Below are 26,162 nucleotides of genomic sequence, written 5' to 3'. Positions count from 1 at the left end.
AGAATACATCTATCTGGGGGAGGGAAGAAGGAAGGGAGGGAAGGCAATGTGACATGACTGGATTTTAACCTTTATTTAAGGATTTTTCTTCAACTGTCGCCTCTTTTTATGGCAGATGGTCCAGCACCATCCTCAGACAATAGCTTTAATTTTTGGTGCAATTCTCATTTCTGGATAGGGCTTAAAATACAGGATCAAATCTTGCTATGTCACATGATTGCGCAAAACACAGGGCCCTTCTCATCTCATTCTATCTTTCTGTGTTGTGTACACTAGCTAGTTGCTTATTTACCTTTGAGTACTCCTTAGCATGGCCAGGGTTGGGGAGTAACTGATTACATGTAATCTGATTACATTTTTTTATTTTTTTACAACTGTAATCAGTTACATTAAATTACAGATACTTTTGAAAAGTAGATGATTACTTACTTCTAGGATTACTTTTAAATTCATAAAGGATGTTTGCGGAAAAAATACATTAATGACACCTTTCTGTTTTCTCAATGACATTCAATTCAGCATTGAAAAAAAACCTGGGTTTAAGTTTGTTCCACCTGTTCCTGTTCCACCTGAGAGAGTCTGACCTCAAGTCAGAGACTACAATGATGACACCAAATGTTACGTTATAACTAGTAACTGTAACAGATTACATTTACAAAGTAACCTATCCAACCCTGACCATGGCTTACCTACAGTATGTCGACCAACTTACTTCACTTCTGCATACCTTGCTCGGCCTTAGCTTACTCCGTACCATACAGTTTTACCTCATTTTCTACCTTGGTTTACCTCTGCTCTATGTACTGAGCTTCAAACAGCTTACCTGCAGGAGGTATTTGTCTGGATGAAGCACTAAAGATAAACAGGATTGTTAATCTCCACTGCAGCTGGTCAAACCAGAGAAAACAGAGAAAAAGAAACAGATTGATTTGCCTCCTAGAATAAATTCCTTTATTAATACTAATAGTGTTTCACTGTAAAGGCCTTTATCCCTGGTAGCCTATCCTTTATTATATGCAGTGCTGTGCAATACAATATTTTAACACATGGGAACAACAAATCGCTGCCCTAATGAACCCATATTAGATGGTGGGAGTGTTACTCTTCACTGTTATTATAGATCAGCGGGACTAAACAGCCCAATAAATAGTAAATGCATGGGGAACATAGAGACACTACAGGGCAAGTGCGTATAAAGTTGAATTATCTATGCCATGATATCTAATAACAAAGATGCAGGTACAGATGTAGAATCTTAATTTGATCACTATTTTGTTGCTGACAATTTTCCTGCAAAGCGGGAAATGTAAACTGGTAGTGTGTTTGAGTTTTAAAAAGGATTCTGAAGTTTGTTATTTCCACTTAGACATTTCAGTCTTGATTTAACCTAACGGAAAATGTATCATCCTCTACAACAAAATGTCAATGAATTATAATCCACATAATAACTCACATGTCCTGTTGCTGCAGGATAATTTTTCTGCTGTAGTGAACTGGCTCAAATTAAGATCCTACATCTGTAATTTTGTTGTTGTCCTCAGACAGATCAATAGTAATAGTTAAATGCTTGGTTATACACAACTCAATATGACTGGTTCACTGCACCACTCAATAGTAAATGGTGAGGAGTTTGGCAGTACCCAAAATCAATAACACAGTTAAATGCTGATTAATACCCATTAAAGCTGATGAAGATGAATGGAGCAGAGTCATGCAGGGCTTTTAATGAGCAGACAGCAGGACTAGAGCTTTTGCCTTAGCTTTCAAAACGACTGGAGCTATATATCATTTTAGCTTACAAGACCCTGTGTTTAGTGGTGGTGGAGGGATGCTGTTTTGAGCTTTGAGTCTAATACAGATAAGCTCTCTCTCTCTCTTTCTCTCTGGTCATCTCACTCACTCTCCATTGATAGGTTTAGGCTACTACATGATCCACAAATTTTCCCTATACCCATCATGAGGTTGCTACAACCCAGCCTACGAATAAAAGTTTATAACAGGTCGAGAGTCAAATTGGAGTAATCAAGGTGACAGACAGTGACACATTCAGAGACCTTGCACACTCTTGCCTGCATCTAGCTGATCTAGGGTGTAATCATTAGTCCAAACCGTTGCAAACGAGAGTTTCTATCGGACAAATTCAGGTAGATTTATCCCCGTTTTGTTCCCTTTGCTTCCGTTTAAGAAACATTTTTCAACGGAATTGGCGAATGAATACACCCCTGATCATCCGCACACACAGTTCACTTTCATAGCATCCACATACAAAAAGCATCATCACTTTGCTTGTTGTATAATTCCTTCTTGCTTCTACACAATCACTGCCTTCTTACCTTTTCCCTTCGCTTGGGGTCTTCAGTGCCAACACAACAGCTGTCTGTGACCATAACCGCTAACTGCTACACACAGTCTACATCGTTGTCAATGTCACCATATCAGCTAACGTCATGGTAAACATAACTCCTAGAACTAAAGCATTAGTAAACCGGCTACAATCACGCAGAGCAGTGTACAGCAAGCAGTTTAACAGTTCCACTGGCAGCCCCGGTGGCAATAAATTAATAAAAGCGAAAGCTTACCTTGACTTGGAAGAGTTCCAGTGTTGGATAGAATTAGCCAGCTAGCTAATTTGGGAATCCAGATGGGGGCAAAGGTACAGGTCGCCAGGCAGAGTGGTCAGGCAGGCGGGTTCGGTCGGAGTCATGACAGGCAAGGGTCAAAACCAGTAGTGCGAGAGAATAGAGATTGGAAAAAAGCAGGAGCTGGGACACAAAACGAAGGCTGACTTGAACAAACAAGACAAACTGGCAACAGACAAACAGAGAACACAGGTATAAGTACCCGTGGGATAATGGGGAACATGGGAGGAGGGTGGAGACAAGCACAAGGACAGGTGAAACAGATTAGGGTGTGACACTGATCCTTTGATTGGGTGGACAATATGTCAGTTCATGCTGCAAAAGCTCTGATAGGTTGGATGACGTCCTCCAGAAGTTGACATAATGACTTTGGAAGTCTTTGGAAGGGGGCGAGAACCATGAGCCTCCTATGTTTTGTGTTGAAGTCAATATACCCAGAGGACGACGGAAAATAGTTGCCCTCCGGATACACCATAGACCTTCATTGCAAAACAGTGTGTTTTAATCAGTTAGTTGGTGACGTGAATATACACTGAACAAAAATATAAGCGCAACATGTAAAGTGTTAGTCCCATGTTTCATTAGCTGAAAGAAAATATCAAAAAAATGTACCATACGCACCAAAAGCTTATTTCTCTCCAATGTTGTGCACACATTTGTTTAAATCCCTGTTAGTGAGCATTACTCCTTTTCCAAGATAATGCATCCACCTGACAGGTGTGGCATATTAAGAATCTGATTAAACAACACGATCATTACACAGGTGCACCTTGTACTGGGTGCACCTGTAAAAGGCCACTCTAAAATGTGCAGTTTTGTCACACAACACAATGCCACAGATGTCTTAAGTTTTGAGGAAGCCTGCAGTTGGCATGCTGACTGCAGGTATGTCCACCAGAGCTGTTTCCAGTGAATTGAATGTTCATTTCTCTACCATAAGCCACCTCCAACGTCATTTTAGAGAATTTGGCAGTATGTCCAACTGGCCTCACAACCGCAGACCATGTGTATGGCAGACTATGTGTATGGCAGACCATGTGTATGGCAGACCATGTCTATGGCGTCATGTGTGTGAGCGGTTTGCAGATGTCAAAGTTGTGAACATAGTGCCCCATGGTGACGGTGGGGTTATGGTATGGTCTTGGATGGAATGGAATTTTGATAACTAAAAGATGGATTGGGGTCTTTTAATTGTCATCTCTTTGCAGCAATGGCCGTTTGCTTTCCAAACAGTTTTTCCGCGATTGCTTTTTTAAATATTGTGATATGCCTGGCTGGATCTCTCTGCTTTTCACTGACAGTTGTAACTCAACATTCATATATTCTATTTGGAATATTCAGCGCTCGCTGCCCAAATTGCGTGCCCTTCCGACTGTAGGCTATGCGATTTAAAACAATCCACAGCTTTTTTTGTAAAGAAGCTAATGATCCTCTGTGACCAAATCATGCTTTCTGGTGTAGTAGCCTATTTTGAATGATTTTATTTATTTCTTATATACAGGAGTAAGCTAATTAGGTTAAATCATTTTGGAAATTTAAATACATTTACCGTAGGGAAAGCTTAGCTTCCCCTAGCCTTATGGACACACCGCCTACACCTTTTAATGTGTCAGAAACACAACCAGCCATGATGTTTTCATCTGATTGTCAAACAGGCACTCCTGTAGGCAACCCGGCACATTTGTTCACTCACAAAATAACTTCAGCATCCAAACCCACCCCAACAGTGCATTGGGCTCCCGCTATTTGATGAATGGAAAGAGACATCAGTTACACCACACCTATTGCGATGACATTCTGCGATTGTCATTAGGCCTACACTTGTAGCCTGAATTAATGCATCCACTGTTGTTCATGCGTGCCTCGGTCTCAGCCACTCATCTCTGCCTTGTCTGTGAGTGTCTCAGCCACTCATCTCCACTCATCTCCACCTTGACAAAATGTAAGTGTTCTCCTCAAACCACAATGCAATTTGGAGCGTATGCTACCTTATTCCCAGTCAACTCACACATTTTTCAGGTGGCTGACATGCAGTAACGTTCAAAATTGGTGTAATAGCCTATAGTTTTTTGGGCATGTTGTATTAATTAGATAATGTTTTACCGGTATAGCGTATGCCCACTATTTCTTAGTGGGTATGGGCAGGCTTAAGCTAATTGCATTTTATCGATGGCAATTTGAATGCACAGAGATACCGTGAGGAGATCCTGAGGCCCATTGTCGTGCCATTCATCCGCCGCCATCACCTCATGCCGTGTCGCAAGGATCTGTACATCATTCCTGGAAACTGAAAATGTCCCAGTTCTAGGCCTGCATACTAAGATCAACAGATGCATATCTGTAGTCCCAGTCATGTGAAATCCATAGATTAGGGCCTAATGAATTACTTTGAATTGACTGATTTCCTTATATGAACTGTAACTCAGTAAAATCTTTGAAATTGTCAAACAATCACTTAACAAAGGCGCTCCTGTAGGCAACCCGGCACATTCGTTCACTCACAAAATAACTTCAGCATCCAAACCCCAACAGTGCATTGGGCACCCGCTATTTGATGAATGGAAAGAGACATCAGTTACACCACACGTTTATATTTTTGTTCAGTGTATTTAGTATAGTTTTATCTAAAAAGGACAACTTTTTTCATTTCACTATAATAAAAATAAAAAAATTACCTGAGTAGGACGGTCCTCCCCTTCCTCCTCTGAGGAGCCTCTACTGTTCAGTAGTACTTTCATGAGGGTGGTGTGTATTGTGCACTTCACAGAGAGAGTCAAAGGCTGAGTCAAGGCTGGAGTTGATAGTTGCCGGTTTACATTCTACCCCATATCTGTGATATCTGTGATACAGGGGAGTCCTGAAACCATTGATACAAGTGTATCAATAGTCCACTTCTCCCAGTGTAATAAAAATGTGCTGGGATTGTAACCCTAATCTTCTATTTCATGTCTGAAATGTGGTCTCTCGCCTGCTATAGTAGAATGGCTCCTGAGAGCAAAACTGCATAGCATGACCGTTTCCCCTCCCTTTCTGCTTGACCTCCCTGGTCGAACACAGAGCCTGTTATTTGACCAGTCAGCAACAGCCCCTGTGATTTTGAAAACCATTCAACCAAAACTGTGACAACGGACAGGAAAGGTCCAAGAGGGGGAGCGGGAGCACACTTCACTTTCCCGATGAGTGTGAAGAAGAAAGAGAGGCTTTGTCCCCAGAGTAACAGGGATTCCACAGGTCAAGACAAGATTATAGCGATGTTAAAACATAGCACATCAGCCTTAAGTGTCTGTATCAATCTGTCTTCTCCATGGACAAGCCACCTATCCGTCTTCATTGACCCGTGTTCTATCCTTCCCCCTTCTAACACCCATCATACCCCCTCACGCCCTCCAATGCACAGCTACCGTATCATATTCCTCTTTCCTTCTCTTCTCAGATCTGACTATGACCTGGAGTATGACAGCTATCCAGATGACCTCTACAACAGGTAGGCAGCTGTACTGCACCTGCTCTCACCTACATACCTATGTTATAGGAGATTCTTGTTCTTTACTCGCATGGACCAGTAAAAAACAGGCTCTGTTATGATCCAGTTTTCTTGTTTAGAACTCGTACTCAGATGTTATATGTAAATACCCACGGGGCAAAAATTGGTTGAATCAATGTCGTTTCCCTGTCATATCAACCCCAAAGAATCAATGCGATGACGTTGAATCAACATGGGAACACTGATTGGATTTGCAAAAAGTAATCTACTTTGAACCTAAATCCAATGACATAGTGGCATTGTTTGTTGATTTCAAGTTGAATTCACATTAGTTGACAATTCAACCAAGTTTAAATCCAAATTAGACGTTGAATTGACATCTGTGCCCATTGGGGATGTTCTCTTGTGCTGCAAAGCCCCTTCTCAAAGTGAGTGCAATTCTCTAGTCTTCCCTCTCCTCCTCTTTGATTGCATGTGTCTCATGGACAGGCTTATCTCTGACTCCTGATTCGTCTAAGAGGAGGAGTATGGCTGCTTGTGAAAGTCATGCATGTTGAATATGATACCAGAGAATATACTGTACCGCCTTAGTGTTAACTCCTTTTAAATCCCCTTGCCTGGTACAGCCCAAATGGCTACACAGCACAAAAGACACTTGCATTGCTTCAGTAACTCTGTCTGTCTATATTATTCCACAAGTGATAACAGTGAGACTATGGTGAAGGGCCACAGGGAGGGAAATGCTGTGGTGTTCTGAGGGGAGTCTCAAATTGAGCCCGTTCTTTGCATTGAGGCTCCACTTGAATAGCCTAATTAGCCAGGCTTTGATTGGCTGCAAGGAGTGGGCCCTCTGTGTCTGGTGCTGATAAAGGACGCTGTGGAGAGGAGAGATAAGAGAAGAGTGTGCAGAAACTTCTGGGGGAGGGGGGCGTTCGAGCAGCGAAATGGGGACACTGAGAAAGCATCTATCTATATCAAAGAGCTGCTGATGCTTTGTCTGCAGGGACAGCATAGATAGGGATTTATGAAATATGATAAGCATGTCCATATATACACTACCGTGCAAAAGTTTGGCGTCACTTAGAAATGTCCTTATTTCTGAAAGAAAAGCTAGTTTTATGTTAATTAAAATAACATAAATTGATCAGAAATACAGTGCAGACATTGTTAATGTTGTAAATGACTATTGTAGCTGGAAATGCCTGATTTTTAATGGAATATCTACATAGGCGTACAGTGGCCCATTATCAGCAACCATCACTCCTGTGTTCCAATGGCATGTTGTGTTAGCTAATCCAAGTTTATAATTTTAAAAAGCTAATTGATCATTAGAAAACCATTTTGCAATTATGTTAGCACAGCTGAAAACGGTTGTCCCGATTAAAGAAGCAATACAACTGGCCTTCTTTAGACTAGTTGAGTATCTGCATTTGTGGGTTCGATTACAGGCTCAAAACGGCCAGAGAAATGAAGGCTATTCCATGCAAAACATTGCCAAGAAACTGAAGATCTCGTACAACGCTGTGTACTACCCCCTTCACAGAACAGCGCATCTAACCAGAATAGAAAGAGGAGTGGGAGGCCCCGGTGCACAACTGAGCCAGAGGACAAGTACATTAGAGTGTCTAGTTTGAGAAACAGACGCCTCACAAGTCCTCAACTGGCAGCTTCATTAAATAGTACCCACAAAACACCAGTCTCAACGTCAACAGGGAAGAGGTGACTGGGATGCTGGCCTTCTACCCCTTAATCACTATGATAAAAATAATAGTTTTTCTTAACTATATTTTTAACAAAGCTGAGATCTACTGTGAGGTCTAAAGTGTAGGAATACAGGTGAAATTTACATTTACAGACACTTTTATCCAGACATACTGTTCTTAAGAAAGCTAGATAGAACCCCTCGACTTTTTCTACATTTTGTTACATTACAGCCTTATTCTAAAATGTATTAAATAAAACATTTTCCTCAGCAATCTAGACACAATACCCCATAATGACAAAGCAAAAACAGTTTTTTTGAATTCTTTGCAAATGTATTAAAAATAAAAAACTGAAAACTGAATAGTTATGTAAATACCTTATTTAAATAAGTATTCAGACCAACATTGAGCTCAGGTGCATCCTGTTCCCATTGATCTTCCTTGAGATGTTTCTACAAATTGATTGGAGTCCACCTGTGGTAAATTCAATTCATTGGATATGATTTGGAAAGGCACACACCTGTCTATTTAAGGTACCACAGTTGACAACCATCTCTGCAGCACTCCACCAATTAGGTCTTTATGGTAGAGTTGCCAGATGGAAGCCACTCCTCAGTAAAAGTCACATGACAATCCGCTTTGAGTTTGCCAAAAGGCAGCTAAAGACGCTCAGACCATGAAAAACAAGATTCTCTGGTCTGATGAAACCCAGATTGAACATTTTGGCCTGAATGCCAAGTGACATGTCTGGAGAAAACCTGGCACCATCCCTACGGTGAAGCATGGTGGTGGCATTATCATGCTGTGGGGATGTTCATCAGCGGCAGGGACTGGGAGACTGGTCAGGATCAACGGAAAGATGATGGAGCAAAGTACAGAGAAATCCTTGATGAAAACCTGCTCCAGAGCCCTCAGGACCTCTGACCGGGGTGAAGGTTCACTTTCAACAAGACAACGAGAAGCCACAAGTCTCTGAATGTCCTTGAGTGGTCCAGCCAGAGCCTGGACTTGAACCCGATCGAACATCTCTGGAGAGACCTGAAAATATCTGTGCAGCGAAGATCCCCGTCCAACCTGACAGAGCTTGAGAGGATCTGCAGAGAAGAATGGGAGAAACTCCCCAAATACAGGTGTGCCAAGCTGCCAAAGATGCTTCAACAAAGGACTGGGTAAAGGGACTTAAAACTTATGTAAATGTGATATTTCCATTTATCATTTTTAATAAATGTGCAACATTTTCTAAAAAACAGTATTTGCTCTGTCACAATGGGATATTGTGTGTAAATTGACGAGGGGGGGGAAAAAACAATTTAATACATTTTAGAATAAGGATAATAACGTAACAAAATGTGGAAAAACTAAAGGAGTCTAAATACTTTCCGAATTCACTGTATCTCAGTTATAGTAAGTACATTTTTCCTCAATAAAGTACCTATAAGCAAAGTCAGTCCTAGTAGGGGGGGAGTCAAGAGCAAAAGGCTTTTTTTATGGGGGTGGGGGATGGGTGAGGAGGTGGTGCACAGTGGGGTGCTGTGGGATTATTTTAGATACTCTATGAAGAGGTAAGGTTTTAGATGTTTTTGGGAAGATGGACAGGGACCCTGCTGTCCTAGCTTCAGGGGGAAGATGATTCCGCCATTGGGTTGCCAGGACAGAGAAGAGCTTTGACTGGGCTAAGTGGGAGCTTCCCTCCCGTAGAGGGAGGGCCAAGAGACCCGAGGTGACAGAACAGAGTACTCGGGTTGGGGTCTAGGGTTTGAGCATAGCCTGAACGTAGGGAGGGGCAGTGCCTCTTGCTGCTCCGTAGGCAAGAACAATGGTCTTGTAGTGGATGCGAGCTTTGACTGGAAGCTAGTGGAATGTGGGGAGAAGCGGGGTGACATGAGAGAACTTGGGAAGGTTGAACACTAGGTGGGCTGCAGCGTTCTGGATAAGTTGCAGGGGTTGGATGGTATAAGTCACTGCTTTGATGTTTGCAGAGAACGACAGGGTGTTGTCCAGGATCACGCCAAGGTTCTTTGCACTCTGGGAGAGGGGCACCATGGACTTGTCAACCATGATGGAGAGGTCTTGGAGCTGGCAGGCCTTCCCTGGGAGGAAGAGTAGCTCTGTCTTGTCGATGTTGAGCTTGAGGTGGTGGGCCGACATCCAAGCTGACATACTGTATCTGCCAGGCACACATAGATGCGTGTAGCCACCTGGGTGTCAGAAGGGGGACAAGAGAAAAGTAGTTGAGTGTCATCCACATAGCAATAATAGGAGCGACCATGTGAGGATATGACGGAGCCGAGTGACTTGTTGTATAGAGAGAAGAGGTGAGTACCTATAACCTAGCCCTGGGGGACACCAGTAGTGAGAGTATGTGGTGCAGACACAGATCTTCTCCATGTCACCTGGTTGGAGTGGCCTGCCAGGTAGGATGAAATCCAAGAGTGTGCAGAGCCTGAGGCTTGAATGGAGAGGAAGAGCTGATGGTTCATGATGTCGAAAGCAGAGGATAGATCTAAGAGGATGAGAGTCAGCTTTGGTAGTGAGGAGAGCCTCCGTGACACAGGGGACAGCAGTGCTTAATTTGTAAATCGGGAGGTGCTGGAACAAAAAGTGAGCATGAGAGGGGGCTTCCCTGGGGAGTTCTGAGGTACCGGAATGCGTGGAAGAAAAAGTAACCTTTATAATTAAGCATTGCATGCATATCATCGCATTTGAGTAATGGCATAAGGCAGTAGAGTAGATGCACTTACAGAAGTTGCACACATGGGGATCATTTTTAGTAGCTTAGGGTCCAGGAAAAATGTGGCCTTTTATAAACGCATTTCACGCAATTCTACGTCATTTTACATGACTGGAGACTTTGCCAGAATCTTTTCTAATACCACACAAATGATCGAAATGGCAGGGTACTTTGACACTGAGAAATTGACATGAATAAAAACAACCTTTTCTTGAATCCATCAATAGTGTAGGCCTAGGTGTGTGGAGACATATTATAGGCAACGATATGAGAAGGAAATTATAGTCCTACAAATGCTTTCCAGTTTAACTGAATACACATATTTAGCAGACATTATTTAGCAGACTTAATACAGTAGAATAGAATAAAGCATATACATGAGATGAGTAAAGCAGTATAAAACATTATTAATGTGACTAGTGTTCCATTATTTAAAGTGGCCAGTGATTCCATGTCTATGTATATAGGGCAGCAGCCTCTAAGGTGCAGGGTTGAGTAACTGGGTGGAAGCCAGCTAGTGATGGCTATTTAACAGTCTGATGGCCTTCAGATAGAAGCTGTTTTTCAGTCTCTCGGTACCAGCTTTGATGTACCTGTACTGACCTCGCCTTCTGGATGATAGTGGGGTGAACAGGCCGTGGCTCGGGTGGTGATCTTTTTGGCCTTCCTGTGACATCGGGTGCTGTAGGTGTCCTGGAGGGCAGGCAGTGTGCCACCGGTGGGGAACCACCCTCTGGAGAGCCCTGGGGTTGCAGGCGGTGCAGTTGCCGTACCAGGCGGTGATACAGCCCGACAGGATTCTCTCAATTGTGCAACTGTAAAAGTTTCTTAAGGTCTTAGGGGCCAAGCCAAATTTCTTCAGCCTCCTGAGGTTGAAGAGGCGCAGTTGTGCCTTCTTCACAACACTGTTTGTGTGGGTGGACCATTTCAGATTGTCAGTGATGTGCAAGCTGAGGAACTGGAAGCTTTCCAACTTCTCCACTGCACTCCCGCTATGTGGATAGGGGCATACAATACATAGCCTACCAAATATTATTCATAGCAAAAAAACATAAAACAACAATTATTTAAGAATGCTTTGGTACATAAATGGTCAAGCCTCTTCTCCAAAACTAAACAAATTCTAGTCATCACCTTTGAGTGTAAACTGTATTATTATGCATACTGGATGGACTGGTTATCTTATCCTACACTCTAAACTTTCTATCCATGAGTCTGGGAGAGAATTTATAGCCCCAGGCTATGCTGTTGGTTCGTGGATTGTCAGGGGGCTTACAATTAGGCTATTAGGCTATTAGGCAATTAGTGAATTTGTATTTGATTTTGAATAGCCTAATAGTAAGGCATTTGTCAGAATTAATTGGGTGACACATTACCTTTAGTTATCCAGAATATCTCACCACCATGTGTTTCCATCTCCTCTTCTCTCTCCTTTAGACATATTCCTTTCCTGAGCGAGCAGACAGGCTGTTTAGTTAAATATGTTTAGTTAAACAGTTTAGTTAAATATGTTTTGTTGCAAAAACATGTTACTATCGATTTTAAGGAACAGATTTCACTTGGTTTCCCAAATTAAGCACTGGGTAGCTGCAGGAACAAGGTTGGAAAGCCCATTGCATACAGAGTTTGGGCGGAATATCACCTGTCTTGCCAGCGAGAGCATGCACCTCAAATAGTGGTTGATGCCTGGAGTAAAATAAGTGATATTATATTTATTTCTCCGAAGTAGCCTACAAAACGGACCGGTTGGAAAGCGCCGGCTATTCGGGTGCATACTGATGGCGTATTTCCCCTCCTGCCCCTGTTCCTATCCATTTGATAATTAAGCAATAATACATGAGAGGCCATGTGTTATGAATTTTTTTACCATGGCTGTAATGTGGTCATAGCCACGAGGCGAAGCCCACCACAGCCATGATAAAAATGTCATAACACATGGCCTTGAGTGTGTTATTGCTTTTATACAAACTATCAATTTTTAAACAATACTGTACATGATGCTACATTCACTAACACGGGTTATAATCATCCATTTTAAATCCAAACTAATTTGACATATTAGTAAAGATGAGATTAAATTGAGAATGGGTGAAAATATGGGTGAAATAGGGGTGAAAATATGATCACTTTATGAGAGAACAGCTGTGAAGCCTGAAGCAAGGAACAGAGTGCAAGTTCTTTTGCTACTTTCTCGAATCGTCAATAGCCTATAGTTTAACCATGCAGTCCATATATGTTTAGACTTCTAAGACATTCTAAGGTTTGTATCATTAACAACTTGTTACATCTGATCCTGCCACGCCCTCTACTGCTCATCCTGTCTCTCCTTGACCTGCAGCATTCCTGGAACTCAAGCGTAGCTTCCTTACTCAGCCCGACCCAGAACTCCAGTTCATTGTGGAGGTGGACGCCTCTGACACCGGGATAGGTGCTGTTCTGTCTCAACGTTCCCCCTCTGATCAAAAGGTCCACCCATGTGCATTCTTTTCCCTTAAGCTCTCACCTGCAGAGAGGAATTTTGACATAGAAAACTGGGAACTTATTTGGGATAGGGGGCAGCATTTTCACTTTTGGATGAATAGCGTGCCCAGAGTGAACTGCCTCCTACTCAGTCCCGGATGCTAATACATGCATATTATTATTAGTATTGGATAGAAAACACTCTGACGTTTCTAAAACTGTTTGAATGATGTCTGTGAGTATAACAGAACTCATATGGCAGGCAAAAACCTGAGAAAAAATCAAAACAGGAAGTGGGAAATCTGAGGTTTGTAGTTTTTGAACTCAGCCCCTATCAAATTCACAGTGGTATATGGGTTATTTTGCACTTCCTAAGGCTTCCACTACATGTCAACCGTCTTTAGAATGTTGTTTCAGGCTGCTCCTGTGAAGGGGGGCCGGATGAGAGCTGTTTGACTAAGGGGTCTTCCAGCAGCCTCGTTCTCAGTCACACGCTTTCACATAAGAGGTGTCTCGTTCCATTGCTTTTCTACAGACAATGGAATTCTCCGGTTGGATCATTATTGAACATTTATGATGAAAACATCCTACAGATTGATTCTATACTTAGTTTGACAAGTTTCTTCGACCTGTAATATAACTTTTTGAACTTTTCGTCCGACTGGACCAGAACGCGCTTTTGGATTTGTTTACCAAACGCCCTAATAAAAGAAGCTATTTGGACATAAATGGGCATAAATGATGGACAGTATCGAACAAAACAAACATTTATTGTGGAACTGAGATTCCTGGGAGTGCATTCTGATGAAGATCATCAAAGGTAAGTGAATATTTATAATGCTATTTATGACTAATGTTGACTACCCAACATGGCGGATATTTCTCTGGCTGGTTTGGGCTCTGAGCGCCGTTCTCAGATTATGCTTTTTCCGTGAAGTGTTTTTGAAATCTGACATAGCGGTTGCATTAAGGAGAAGTGTATCTAAAGTTCCATGCATAACACTTGAATTTTCATCAACATTTATAATGAGTATTTCTGTGAATTCATGTGGCTCTCTGCAATATCACTGCATGTTTTGGAACTACTGAACATAACACTCCAATGTAAAATAAGATTTTTGGATATAAATATGAACTTGATCGAACAAAACATACATTAATCGTGTAACATGAAGTCTTATGTGTGTCATCTGATGAAGATCATCAAAGGTTAGTGATTCATTTGATCTCTATTTGTGCTTTTTGTGACTCCTCTCTTTGACTGGAAAAATGGCTGGGTTTTTCTGTGAGTTGGTGGTGACCTAACATAATTGTTTGTGGAGCTTTCCCTGTATAGCATTTTTGAAATCAGACACTGTGGCTGGATTAATGAGAATTGTATCTTTAAAATGGTGCCTAATACTTGTATGTTTGAGAAATTTGATTTATGAGATTTCTGTTGATTTGTATTTGGCGCCCTGCAATTTCATTGGCTGTTGGCGAGGGGTTCCGCTAGCAGAACAGGGTACACTGTACCCCCCTTCATCGCGTGGACTGACCATAAAAACCTGTCCTACTTCCAGACCGCCAAACGTCTGAACTCCCGGCAAGCCAGGTGGGCCTTGTTCTTCGGTAGATTCATTTTCCCACTCACTTATCGCCCCGGTTCGAAGAATAGCATACCTTATGCCCTCTCTCGCCAGTTCACCACCGACAACACGGGTACCGAGCCAGAAGCCATTGTGCCATCCACCTGCATCGTTGACGCCGTCGCCTGAGAGATCGAATCCCGTATCTGCCAGGCTCAGCAGAACCAGCCTGACCCATGTGGTCCTAGTAATGCTCTGTTTGTTCCAGATTGTGTTCTTCCAGATTGTGTTCTGGCCATTCTACCCACCTCACCTGTCACCCTGGTATGAACCGGAACCTCGCCTTCCTGCGTCTGCGCTTTTGGTGGTCCAAAAGGGGTTGTGCCCAGAACAAAACCTCCACTAAACCCACTTCTGGTCTGCTTCGCCCTCTTCCCATACCCAGTCGACCATGGTCACACATAGCTCTGGACTTCGTCACTGGCCTTCCCCCATCTAACGATAACTCCATCATCCTCAGCATTATTGACAACGTTTTCCAAAAAAGCTCACTTCATTCCCTTCTCCAAGTTCCCGTCCTCCAGGGAAACTGCGGACATGTTAGTATCCCATTTGTTTTGCCTGCATGGCATTCCCACTGACATCATTTCCGAAAGAGGACCCTAGTTTACCTGTCAGGTATGGAGATCCTTCTGTTCAGCTCTTGGTGCCAATGTCAGTCTTTCTTCTGGATATCATCCCCGGACCAAAACCTCGTCAGGTATGTCACCCTTCGAGTGTGCTCTGGGTTATCAACCCCCCTTGTTCCCCACCCAAGAGGTTGAGGTTGCAGTTCCCTCAGTCCAGGACCATCTGCGCCATTGTCAACATACCTGGAGGAAGGCCTGGGCTGCCCTTCTTGCCTCCAACAGGACCCAGTCCCAAGCCAACCATTGCCGGGCCTCAGCTACAGTCCACACCACAGGTCAAGGTATGGCTGCCGCCACTCCCCCAGTACTCTGTATAAAATAAATAATTCAAATACTGAGCTATATTGACTGCTCCAAAAAAATGAGAAATTGTATTATTTTATGCTAAAACAAGTTCTCAGAGAAAGAGAATTTGTTTAACAAGTAATAATTCAAAATGTTCTCAAACAATTATTGACACCCCTGTTTTCCATACCTTTCAATACCTCAACTTGAGAGGATAATGCCACTGGGCCTTAAAAAAAAAGTTGTATGAGTTGGAGAACACTTTGGGAGGAATCTTAGACCATTGCTCCATACATAATCCTTCCAGATCCTTGATATTATTACACAGTACCCAAACCGGTCGTGCGTGCGCAATGGTGCGCCATCGTGCGCAAATTGATTTTGTCCCCCACACCAGAAACGATCACGACACGCAGGTTGAAATATCATAACAAACTCTGAACCAGAGTTATATGAATTTGAGGACAGGTCAAAAAATATTAAACATTTATGGCAGTAGCTAGCTTGCAGTTGCTAGCTAATTTGTCCTATTTAGCTAGCTTGATGTTGCTAGATAATTAGTCCTGGGATATAAATGTTGAGTTGTTATTTTACCTGAAATGCACAAGGTCCTCTACTCCGACAATTAATCCACACATAAAACAGTTAACCAAATCGTTTCTAGTTTACTCTCCTCCTTCCAGGCTTTTTCTTCTTTGAACTGTATATGGCGATTGGCATCTAACAGTATTACCATGACTACGACCGGCCTCAGTTCATCTTTCAGTCACCCACGTGGGTATAACCAATGAGGACTTGGCACGTGGCTATCTGCTTCTATAAACCAATGAGGAGATGGGAGAGGCAGCGCGTTCTGCACCACAAATAGAAGCAACTTCTATTTTAGCATCTGGCAGCACAGACACTCGTTGGTGCGTGCGAGCAGTGTGGGTGCAATGATTGAATAACATGCATGCGACGCAAATGGTGTGGTCAACATGATAGTCTGTGCTTATGGACTGCCCTCTTCAATTCAAACCAGAGGTTTTTAATGGGTATCAAGTCCGGAGACTGAGATGGCCATTGCAAAATGTTGATTTTGTGGCCAATTAACCATTTCTTTGTGGATTTTGATATGTGCTTTGGGTTATTGTTTTGCTGGAAGATCCACTTGCGGCCAAGTTTCAGCCATGATGCCCATGGACCCAACGACCAGTGGTTTTGCTGGAAGATCCACTTGCGGCCAAGTTTCAGCCATGATGCCCATGGACCCAACGACCAGTGGTTTTGCTGGAAGATCCACTTGCGGCCAAGTTTCAGCCATGATGCCCATGGACCCAACGACCAGTGGTTTTGCTGGAAGATCCACTTGCGGCCAAGTTTCAGCCATGATGCCCATGGACCCAACGACCAGTGGTTTTGCTGGAAGATCCACTTGCGGCCAAGTTTCAGCCATGATGCCCATGGACCCAACGACCAGTGGAAGCAAAATATCCACATAACATCAAAGATCCACCACCAAATTTGACAGTAGGTGTGGGGGTATTTCTGCTCATGCATTCTCATTTTGACGCCAAACCCACCAATGGTGTACGTGGCCAAAGAGCTCTATTTTTATGTCATCCAACAAATGTAAACACCTGGAGTTTGGTAAATTACATTGGTACTTGGATTGGACCCGGTGCTTTGGTCAGATTGCAAGAAAATAGAGCTCTTTGGCCACACACGCCAGTGGTAGGTTTGGCGTCGGAATGGGAATGTGTTCTCCAACACATAAAACATTTGAGAAAAATGCTCAGGGCCGTTGAAAGGTATTGAAAACAGGGGTGTCAATCGTTTTGACCCCTTCCCTTTTGAGAAAAAATGTATTACTTGTTCAACAAAATCTCTTTCTCTGAGCAATTGTTTTAGCTTAAAATAATATAATTTCCCAATTTCTCGGAGCAAATGTATTAGTATAACATATTAACCCCACCTTTTTGGCAGACAATACAGCTCAGTATTTGAAATATTTATTTCAAACAGTAATTTTTGCTCATCATTATAAAAGGTGTCAATCATTTCAGAGCCCACTGTATGTATTTTTTCTTATTTTACAAATAAAATCAATAAAAAAATCAACTACCTTGTACCAAGGGTACACAATTCAACCTGTCTGAGTTGGGGGACCTTGGGGCTATTATTTTCTCATTACCCCATTTCACCGTTTAAATGGCCTTTTAGGTGTCCTTGCTTATTCACAGCTACAGTAGCAAGACTCATTGACAGGGTTTTTCCTGTGGATTACAGAAGGTGACAGCTCTTATTTCTGTACACTGAAAACTCAGCATTTTCACAGATAGAGAAGATGACATGGCTCATATAATGGTATCCCTAGAAGTACTGAAATAAGGGACCATGTTTCTATGGGTAATTCCATCAATGAGGTGTGTGTGTAGAAAAGCTATTGCCCTCCAATTCTTACCCCCTGAACCTAAAACACCCCCATTTCTTATTGTTTTGTTCCCCAATCAGTGCAGTATATAGGAGCTGCCTCTCCATATCAGGCTCAGCTAGCAGATCATATGATGATGCAGTGCTTCCCTGAGGGCTGCGGGTAGTGGGGCAGCAGGTTTTCTGTAGTGAAACTATCTATTGACCCATACTGTATCCACATGACCTGACATTCCCCCTGGTTGTCCGCCGCTGGTGGTGATTTCACAGATGGGTGAACACAGTCTCCCTGCATAGCTGACTGGACGCCTGGCCACCCGCCCCACTGGTCCGGAGAAAAAAACACAGCTCAGGCCAACTGTGGAGCACTGTGAAGCAAGGGGGAAACACCACAGCCATGGAGGGAAAAGGGCTGAGAGGGAGAGGGGATGACAGAATGAAAAACGAGGCCCTTCACAGCCAGCTCAGGCATTGCTGATCCGTTCAGTCCCTTCTCCCCTCTTTCTTCTGTCTCTATCTCATCTCTTTCTCTTCCTTTACTGCCCCTCACACAGCCACCGCAATACAAGGCGATTTAAGAAGTATCCTTACTTCATCCTACACTGGTGTAGGATTTAGAGTGACTATACACTGAGTGTACAAAACATTAATGCTCTTTCCATGACAGACTGATCAGGTGAATCCAGCTGAAAGCTATGGTCGCTTATTGATGTTACTTGTTAAATCCAATTCAATCAGCGTAGATGAAGGGAAGGAGACAGGTTAAAGAAGGATTTTTAAGGCTTGAGACAATTGAGACATGGATTGTGTATGTGTACCATTCAAAGGGTGAATCGGCAAGACAAAAGATTTAAGTGTCTTTGAACGGGGTAAAGTAGTAGGTGCCAGGCGCACCGGTGTGTGTCAAGAACTGCAATGCTGCCGGGTTTTTCATGCTCAACAGTTTCACGTGTGTACAATGAATGGTCCACCACCAAATTGACATCCAGCTAACTTCACACAACTGTGGGAAGCACTGGCCGTGCTGCTGCTCCAGTTTCAACTGTTCTGCCTGCGGCTATGGAACCCTGACCTGTTCACCGGACGTGCTGCCTGTCCCAGACCTGCTGTTTTCAACACTCTAGAGACAGCAGGAGCGGTAGAGATACTCTCAATGATCGGCTATGAAAAGCCAACTGACATTTTCTCCTGAGGTGCTGACTTGTTGCATCCTCGACAACTACTGTGATTATTATTATTTGACCATGCTGGTCATTTATGAACATTTGAACATCTTGGCCATGTTCTGTTATAATCTCCACCCAGCACAGCCAGAAGAGGACTGGCCACCCCTCATAGCCTGGTTCCTCTCTAGGTTTCTTCCTAGGTTTTGGCCTTTCTAGGGAGTTTTTCCTAGCCACCGTGCTTCCACACCTGCATTGCTTGCTGTTTGGGGTTTTAGGCTGGGTTTCTGTACAGCACTTTGAGATATCAGCTGATGTACGAAGGGCTATATAAATACATTTGATTTGATTTGATTTTGAGTCAACATGGGCCAGCATCCCTGTGGAACGCTTTTGACACCATGCCCTGACAAATTGAGGCTGTTCTGAGGGCCAAGGGGGGTGTAACTCAATATTAGGAAGGTGCTCCTAATGTTCTTTACACTCAGTCTATATGTCCTTTTTACAAACGACCAACATCTGATTTACAGTGGATCCAAAAAGAGCTTGGGTAATTTTGTCAAACAATCATTACCCTTTCACTGAGTACCAGGCATCATCTTATAGGATTGTCTTTGAATATTTTAGTATAGAGTAAACTCACTTTGCACTGTAGTATGAAATGCTTTCCCTGATGCATTCTCCTTGAGCTGAGCATATCAAGTGTGTGAAAAAAATATTTATTGGTAGTTATCTGCTCTGCTGAGGATTTAAAGCTTACAAAGGTACAGTACTCTTAAAGTAACACTTTCTCTCTCTCCTTCATGGACTTTTTTTTGTTGCCAGAGAGTACATCTAGAGTACAGTAGGTAATCATATTCAGTTCTCAGTAAAGCCAACTATGTACCTTCAGTTCTTTTTCACTTCCATAAAGTACTGTATGACTCATACACAATTGTGTATAATGTAGTACAAGTATGTTCTTTTTAATTTATAAACAGTTAATGTAGAACGGCAGATACAGTGCATTCGAAAATTATTCAGACCCCTTCCCCTTTTCCACATTTTGTTATGTCCAAGCCTTATTCTAAAATGGATTAAACACAACATTTCCCTCATCAATCTACACACAATACCTCATAATGACAAGACGAAAACAGGTTTTTAGAATTTTTGCCAATGTATTGAAAAATATATTTATAAATACCTTCTTTACATAATTATTCAGACTTGAAATTGAGCTCAGGTGCATCCTGTTTCCATTGATCATTATTTGTATTTATTATGGATCCCCATTAGCTGCTGGCAAGGCAGCAGCTACTCTTCCTGGGGTCCAGCAAAATGAACCTTTCTGGTGCAGGCGTTCCGCTAGCAACCCACCTCGACAACATCCGGTGAAAATGCTGGACTGAGGGGCAGCTCGGGACAGAGGGGCAGCTCGGGACAGAGGGGCAGCTCCGTACTGGCTGACGACTCTGGCAGATCCTGGCTGACTGGCTGCTCTGGCAGATCCTGGCTGAATGGCGGTTCTGGCAGAACCTGGCTGACTGGCTGCTCTGGCAGATCCTGGCTGAATGGCGGTTCTGGCAGATCCTGGCTGACTGGCGGCTCTGGCTGCTCCATGCTGACTGGCGGCTCTGGCTGCTCCATGCTGACTGGCGGCTCTGGCTGCTCCATGCTGACTGGCGGCTCTGGCTGCTCCATGCTGACTGGCGGCTCTGGCTGCTCCATGCAGACTGGCAGCTCTGGCTGCTCCATGCAGACTGGCAGCTCTGGCTGCTCCATGCAGACTGGCGGCTCTGGCTTCTCCACGCAGACTGGCAGCTCTGGCTGCTCCATGCAGACTGGCAGCTCTGGCAGCTCCTTGCAGACTGGCAGCTCCTTGCAGACTGGCAGCTCTGGCAGCTCCTTGCAGACTGGCAGCTCTGGCAGCTCCTTGCAGACTGGCAGCTCCTTGCAGACTGGCAGCTCCTTGCAGACTGGCAGCTCCTTGCAGACTGGCAGCTCTGGCAGCGCTGGACAGGCGGGAGACTCCGGCAGCGCTGAACGGGCGGGAGACTCCGGCAGCGCTGTAGAGGAGGAAGGCTCTGGCAGCGCTGGACAGGCGGGAGACTCCGGCAGCGCTGGAGAGGAGGAAGGCTCCGGCAGCGCTGGACAGGCGAGGCGCACTGTAGGCCTGATGCGTGGTGCTGGCACTGGTGGTACTTGGCCGAAGACACGCACAGGAAGCCTGGTGCGGGGAGCTGCCACCGGAGGGCTGGTGTGTGGAGGTGGTACTGGATAGACCGGACTGTGCAGGCGCACTGAAGCTCTTGAGCACCGAGCCTGCCCAACCTTACCCGGTTGAATGCTCCCGGTCGCCCTGCCAGTGCGGCGAGGTGGAATAGCCCGCACTGGGCTATACAGGCGAACCGGGGACACCGTGCGCAAGGCTGGTGCCATGTAAGCCGCCCAAGGAGACGCACTGGGGACCAGATGCGTAGAGTCGGCTTCATGGCACTTGGCTCGATGCTCACTCTAGCCCGGCCGATACGCGGAGCTGGTATGTACCGCACCAGGCTATGCACCCGCACTGGGGACACCGTGTGCTCCACCGCATAACACGGTGCCTGCCCGGTCTCTCTCGCCCCCCGGTAAGCATAGGAAGTTGGCGCAGGTCTCCTACCTGGCTTCGCCACACTTCCTGGGGCTGATTCTCGGGCTTCCATCCACACCGCCGTGCTGCCTCCTCATACCAGCGCCTCTCCGCCTTCGCCGCCTCCAGCTCTTCTTTGGGGCGGCGATATTCTCCTGGCTGTGCCCAGGGTCCTTTTCCGTCCAATTCGTCCTCCCATGTCCATTCCTCCTCGCGCTGCTCCTGCTGCCGCTTCTCCTGCTGCACCTTGGGGAGGCGACACTCCCCTGGTTTTGCCCAGGGTCCTCTCCCGTCGAGGATTTCTTCCCAAGTCCAGAAGTCTTTATTTCGCTGCTCCTGCTGCTGCCCGTTACCACGCCGCTTGGTCCTGTTGTGGTGGGTGATTCTGTAACGGTTTTCTTGTGTTGAAGGAGAGGCGGACCAAAACGCAGCGTGGTGATTATTCATGGTTCTTTAATGAAGAAACTATACATGAATAGACTAACAAAACAAGAAATGTGAAAAACCAAAACAGCCCTATCTGGTGCAAACACAGAGACAGGAACAATCACCCACAAACACACAGTGAAACCCAGGCTACCTAAGTATGATTCTCAATCAGAGACAACTAATGACACCTGCCTCTGATTGAGAACCATACTAGGCCGAAACATAGAAATACTCAAATCATAGAAAAACAAACATAGACTGCCCACCCCAACTCATGCCCTGACCATACTAAATAATGACAAAACAAAGGAAATAAAGGTCAGAACGTGACAGTGAGTTGGGTGTGTTGTCTATGTTCCGTTTTCTATGTTGTGTTTTTGCGTTTGGCCTGGTATGGTTCTCAATCAGAGGCAGGTGTCGTTAGTTGTCTCTGATTTAGAATCATACTTAGGTAGCCTCTTCCCACTTGTGTTTCGTGGGTGTTTATTTTCTCTCTTGATGTATGTCACCAGACAGGATTGCTTCGGTTCGTATCATTCTCGTTGTTATTTTTGTTTTAGTGTTCTGAGTTGAATAAATATCGTCATGAACACGTACAACGCTGCGCTTTGGTCCGATCCTTGTGACTCCTCGTCAGAAGAAGAGGACGAGCGTTACAGAAATAGTCATCATAAACATTCAGAAAAAATACAAGTGTTATACATCGGCTTAAAGATTTACTTCTTGTTTATCCAGCCACTTTTCAGATTTCAAAAAGGCTTTATGGCGAAAGCATACTATGCGATTATCTGAGGACAGCGCTTACAAAAGCATACAAACATTTTACAACCAAGTAAAGGAATTACAAAAGTCAGAAATAGAGATAAAATGAATCACTTACCTTTGAAGATCTTCATCTGGTTGCAGTCACAAGAGTTCTAGCTACACAATAAATGTACATTTTGTTCGATAAAGTCCCTCTTTATGTCCCAAAAACTCTGTTTTGTTGGCGCATTTTGTTCAGTAATCCACTGGCTCAAAGGCGGTCAAAACATGCAGACGAATACATCCTAATAGTACCGGTAAAGTTCGTTGTAACATGTCAAACGATGTTTATAATTAATCCTCAGGTTGTCAATTGTCTAAATAATCGATAATATTTCAACCAGACAATAGCGTATTCAATAGAAAGGAAAAACAAGGAAGGGCGCTCACTCTGTCATGCAAGCAAACCAGCACTGCATGATTCTACAGTCCACTGACAGAAAGGTATCATTCTTCTTCATTTTTTAGAAAACAAGTCTGAAACAATGGCTAAAGACTGTTGACATCTGATGGAAGCCATAGGAACTGCAATCTTGGTCCTAACCCATTAGATACTCTATAGGCATTCAATTGAAAATACCCACATCAGAAAAATCCCACTTCCTGGATGGATTTTCCTCAGGTTTTAGCCGGAGCCAGTTCTGTTATACTCAAAGACATTATTGTAACAGGTTTGGAAACTTTAGAGTGTTTTCTATCCAAATCATCCAATTATATGCATATCCTAGCCTCTGGGCATTTTCCTTATGGACATTTCCCAACCTGGAATTAAAATAGATTTTTGGGGGGGTTTGTATCATTTGATTTACACAACATGCCTACCACTTTAAAGATGCAAAATATTTTTTATTGTGAAACTAACAAGAAATAAGATTTTTAAAAATGAAACCGTGAGCTTGCATAACTATTCAGCTCCCCAAAGTCAATATTTTGTAGAGCCACCTTTGCAGCAATTACAGCTGCAAGTCTCTTGGGGTATGTCTCTATAAGCTTGGCACATCTAGCCACTGGGATTTTTGCCCATTCTTCAAGACAAAACTGCTTCAGCTCCTTCAAATTGGATGGGTTCTGCTGGTGTACAGCAATCTTTAAGTCATACCACAGATTCTCCATTGGATTGAGGTCTGGGCTTTGAGTAGGCCATTCCAAGACATTTAAATGTTTCCCCTTAAACCACTCGAGTGTTGCTTTAGCAGTATGCAGTTGTCCTGCTGGAAGGTGAGCCTCCGTCCCAGTCTCAAATCTCTGGAAGATTGAAACAGGTTTCCCTCAAGAATTTCCCTGTATTTAGCACCATCCATCATTCCTTCAATTCTGACCAGTTTCCCAGTCCCTGCAGATGAAAAACATCCCCACAGTATGATGCTGCCACCACCATGCTTCACTGTGGGGATAGGATAGTGTTCTCTGGGTGATGGGAAGTGTTGGGTTTGCTACCAGACATAGAGTTTCCTTGACAATTTTAGTCTCATCTGACCTCTGTGTTTGGGGAGTCTCCCACATGCCTTTTGGCAAACACCAAAAGTGTTTGCTTATTTTTTTCTTTAAGCAATGTTTTTTTCTGGCCACTTTTCCATAAAACCCAGCTCTGTGGAGTGTACAGCTCAAAGTGGTCCTATGGACAGATACTCCAATCTCCGCTGTGGAGCTTTGCAGCTCCTTTGGGGTTATCTTTGGTCTCTTTATTGCCTCTCTGATTAATGCCGTTCTTGCCTGGTCCGTGAGTTTTGGTCTTATCTTAATCTTATTTAGGGGCTTCATAGCAAAGGGGATGAATACATATGCAAGCACCACTTTTCCGTATTTATTTTTTATAATTTTTTGGAACAAGTTCTTTTTTTCATTTCACTTCACCAATTTGGGCTATTTTGTGTATGTCCATTATATGAAATCCAAATAAAAATCTATTTAAATTACAGGTTGTAATGCAACAAAATAGGAAAAATGCCAAGAGGGATGAATACTTTTGCAAGGCACTGTACTTCATGTGGAATAGAGATCCATGTAGTCATGGCTCTATGTAATACTGTGTGCTTCCCATAGTCTGTTCTGGACTTGCGGACTGTAAAGAGACCTCTTGGGGCATGTATTGTGGGGTATGCATGGGTGTCCAAGCTGTGTGCCAGTAGTTCAAACAGACAACATGTCTCACACCTCTCATAAATACAAGTAGTGAAGTCAATCTCACCTCCACTTTCAGCCAGTAGAGATTGACATGCATAATTATTAATTATAGTGTTCTGTGTACATCCAAGGGCCAGCCATGCTGCCCTGTTCTGAGCCAATTGCAATTTTATTAAATCCTTTTTTGAGGCACCTGACCACACGACTGAACAGTAGTCAAGGTGCGACAAAACTAGGGCTTGTAGGACCTGCCTTGTTGATAGTGTTGTTAAGAAGGCAGGGTAGCGCTTTATTATGGACAGATTTCTCCCCATCTTATCTACTGTTGTATTAATATGCTTTGACCATGACAGTTTACAATCCAGGGTTACTACAAGCAGTTTAGTCATCTCAACTTGCTAAATTTCCACATGATTTATTACAAGATTTAACATAGGTTTAGAGTTTAGTGAATGATTTGTCCCAAATACAATGATTTTAGTTTTAGAAATATTTAGGGTTAACTTATTCCTTGCCACCCACTCTTTGTCAAGTGCTGCAGTCATTTCAGTTACTGTGGTAGCTGATGTGTATAGTGTTGAGTCAGTGTCAGTGGCATGTTGAGTCAGTGTCAGTGGCATGTCGTTCGTAAAGATTGAAAAAAGCAAGGGGCCTAAACAGCTACCATGGGGAATTCCTGATTCAACCTGGATTATGTTTGAGAGGTTTCCATTAACGTACACCCTCTGTGTTCTCTTAGACAAGTAATGCTTATCCACATTATAGCAGGGGGTGTAAAACCATAACACATACATTTTTCCAGCAGCAGACTATGATCAATAGTGTCAAAAGCTGCACTGAAGTCTAACAAGACAGCCCCACAATCATTTTATCAACAATCAATCATCTCTCAGCCAATCATCAGTCATTTGTGTAAATGCTGTGCTTGTTGAGTGTCCTTCCCTATAAGCGTGCTGAACATCTGTTATCAATTTGTTTACTGTGAAATAGCATTGTATCTGGTCAAACACTTTTTTTTCCAGAAGTTTACTAAGGCTAATTGGCTAATTGTTCAGCT

The 26,162-nt window shown here is 43.6% G+C and overlaps 1 protein-coding gene across 2 annotated transcripts in view; it reads left to right on the top strand.

The window, feature by feature from the left end:
- Nucleotides 1-26,162, top strand: part of LOC110493153 (RNA-binding Raly-like protein) — a 45,934-nt gene that overhangs the window by 13,070 nt on the left and 6,702 nt on the right. For both annotated transcript variants that reach the window (XM_021567425.2, XM_021567421.2), the window contains exon 3: nucleotides 6,073-6,123. In XM_021567425.2, coding sequence (XP_021423100.1) covers nucleotides 6,073-6,123 — 51 coding nt within the window. The remainder of the gene's footprint in view (nucleotides 1-6,072; nucleotides 6,124-26,162) is intronic.

This window comes from Oncorhynchus mykiss, chromosome 2 (assembly GCF_013265735.2).
Source record: "Oncorhynchus mykiss isolate Arlee chromosome 2, USDA_OmykA_1.1, whole genome shotgun sequence".
In the NCBI taxonomy this organism is placed as follows: Eukaryota; Metazoa; Chordata; class Actinopteri; order Salmoniformes; family Salmonidae; genus Oncorhynchus; species Oncorhynchus mykiss.
This window is presented reverse-complemented; position numbering and strand designations above follow the sequence as displayed.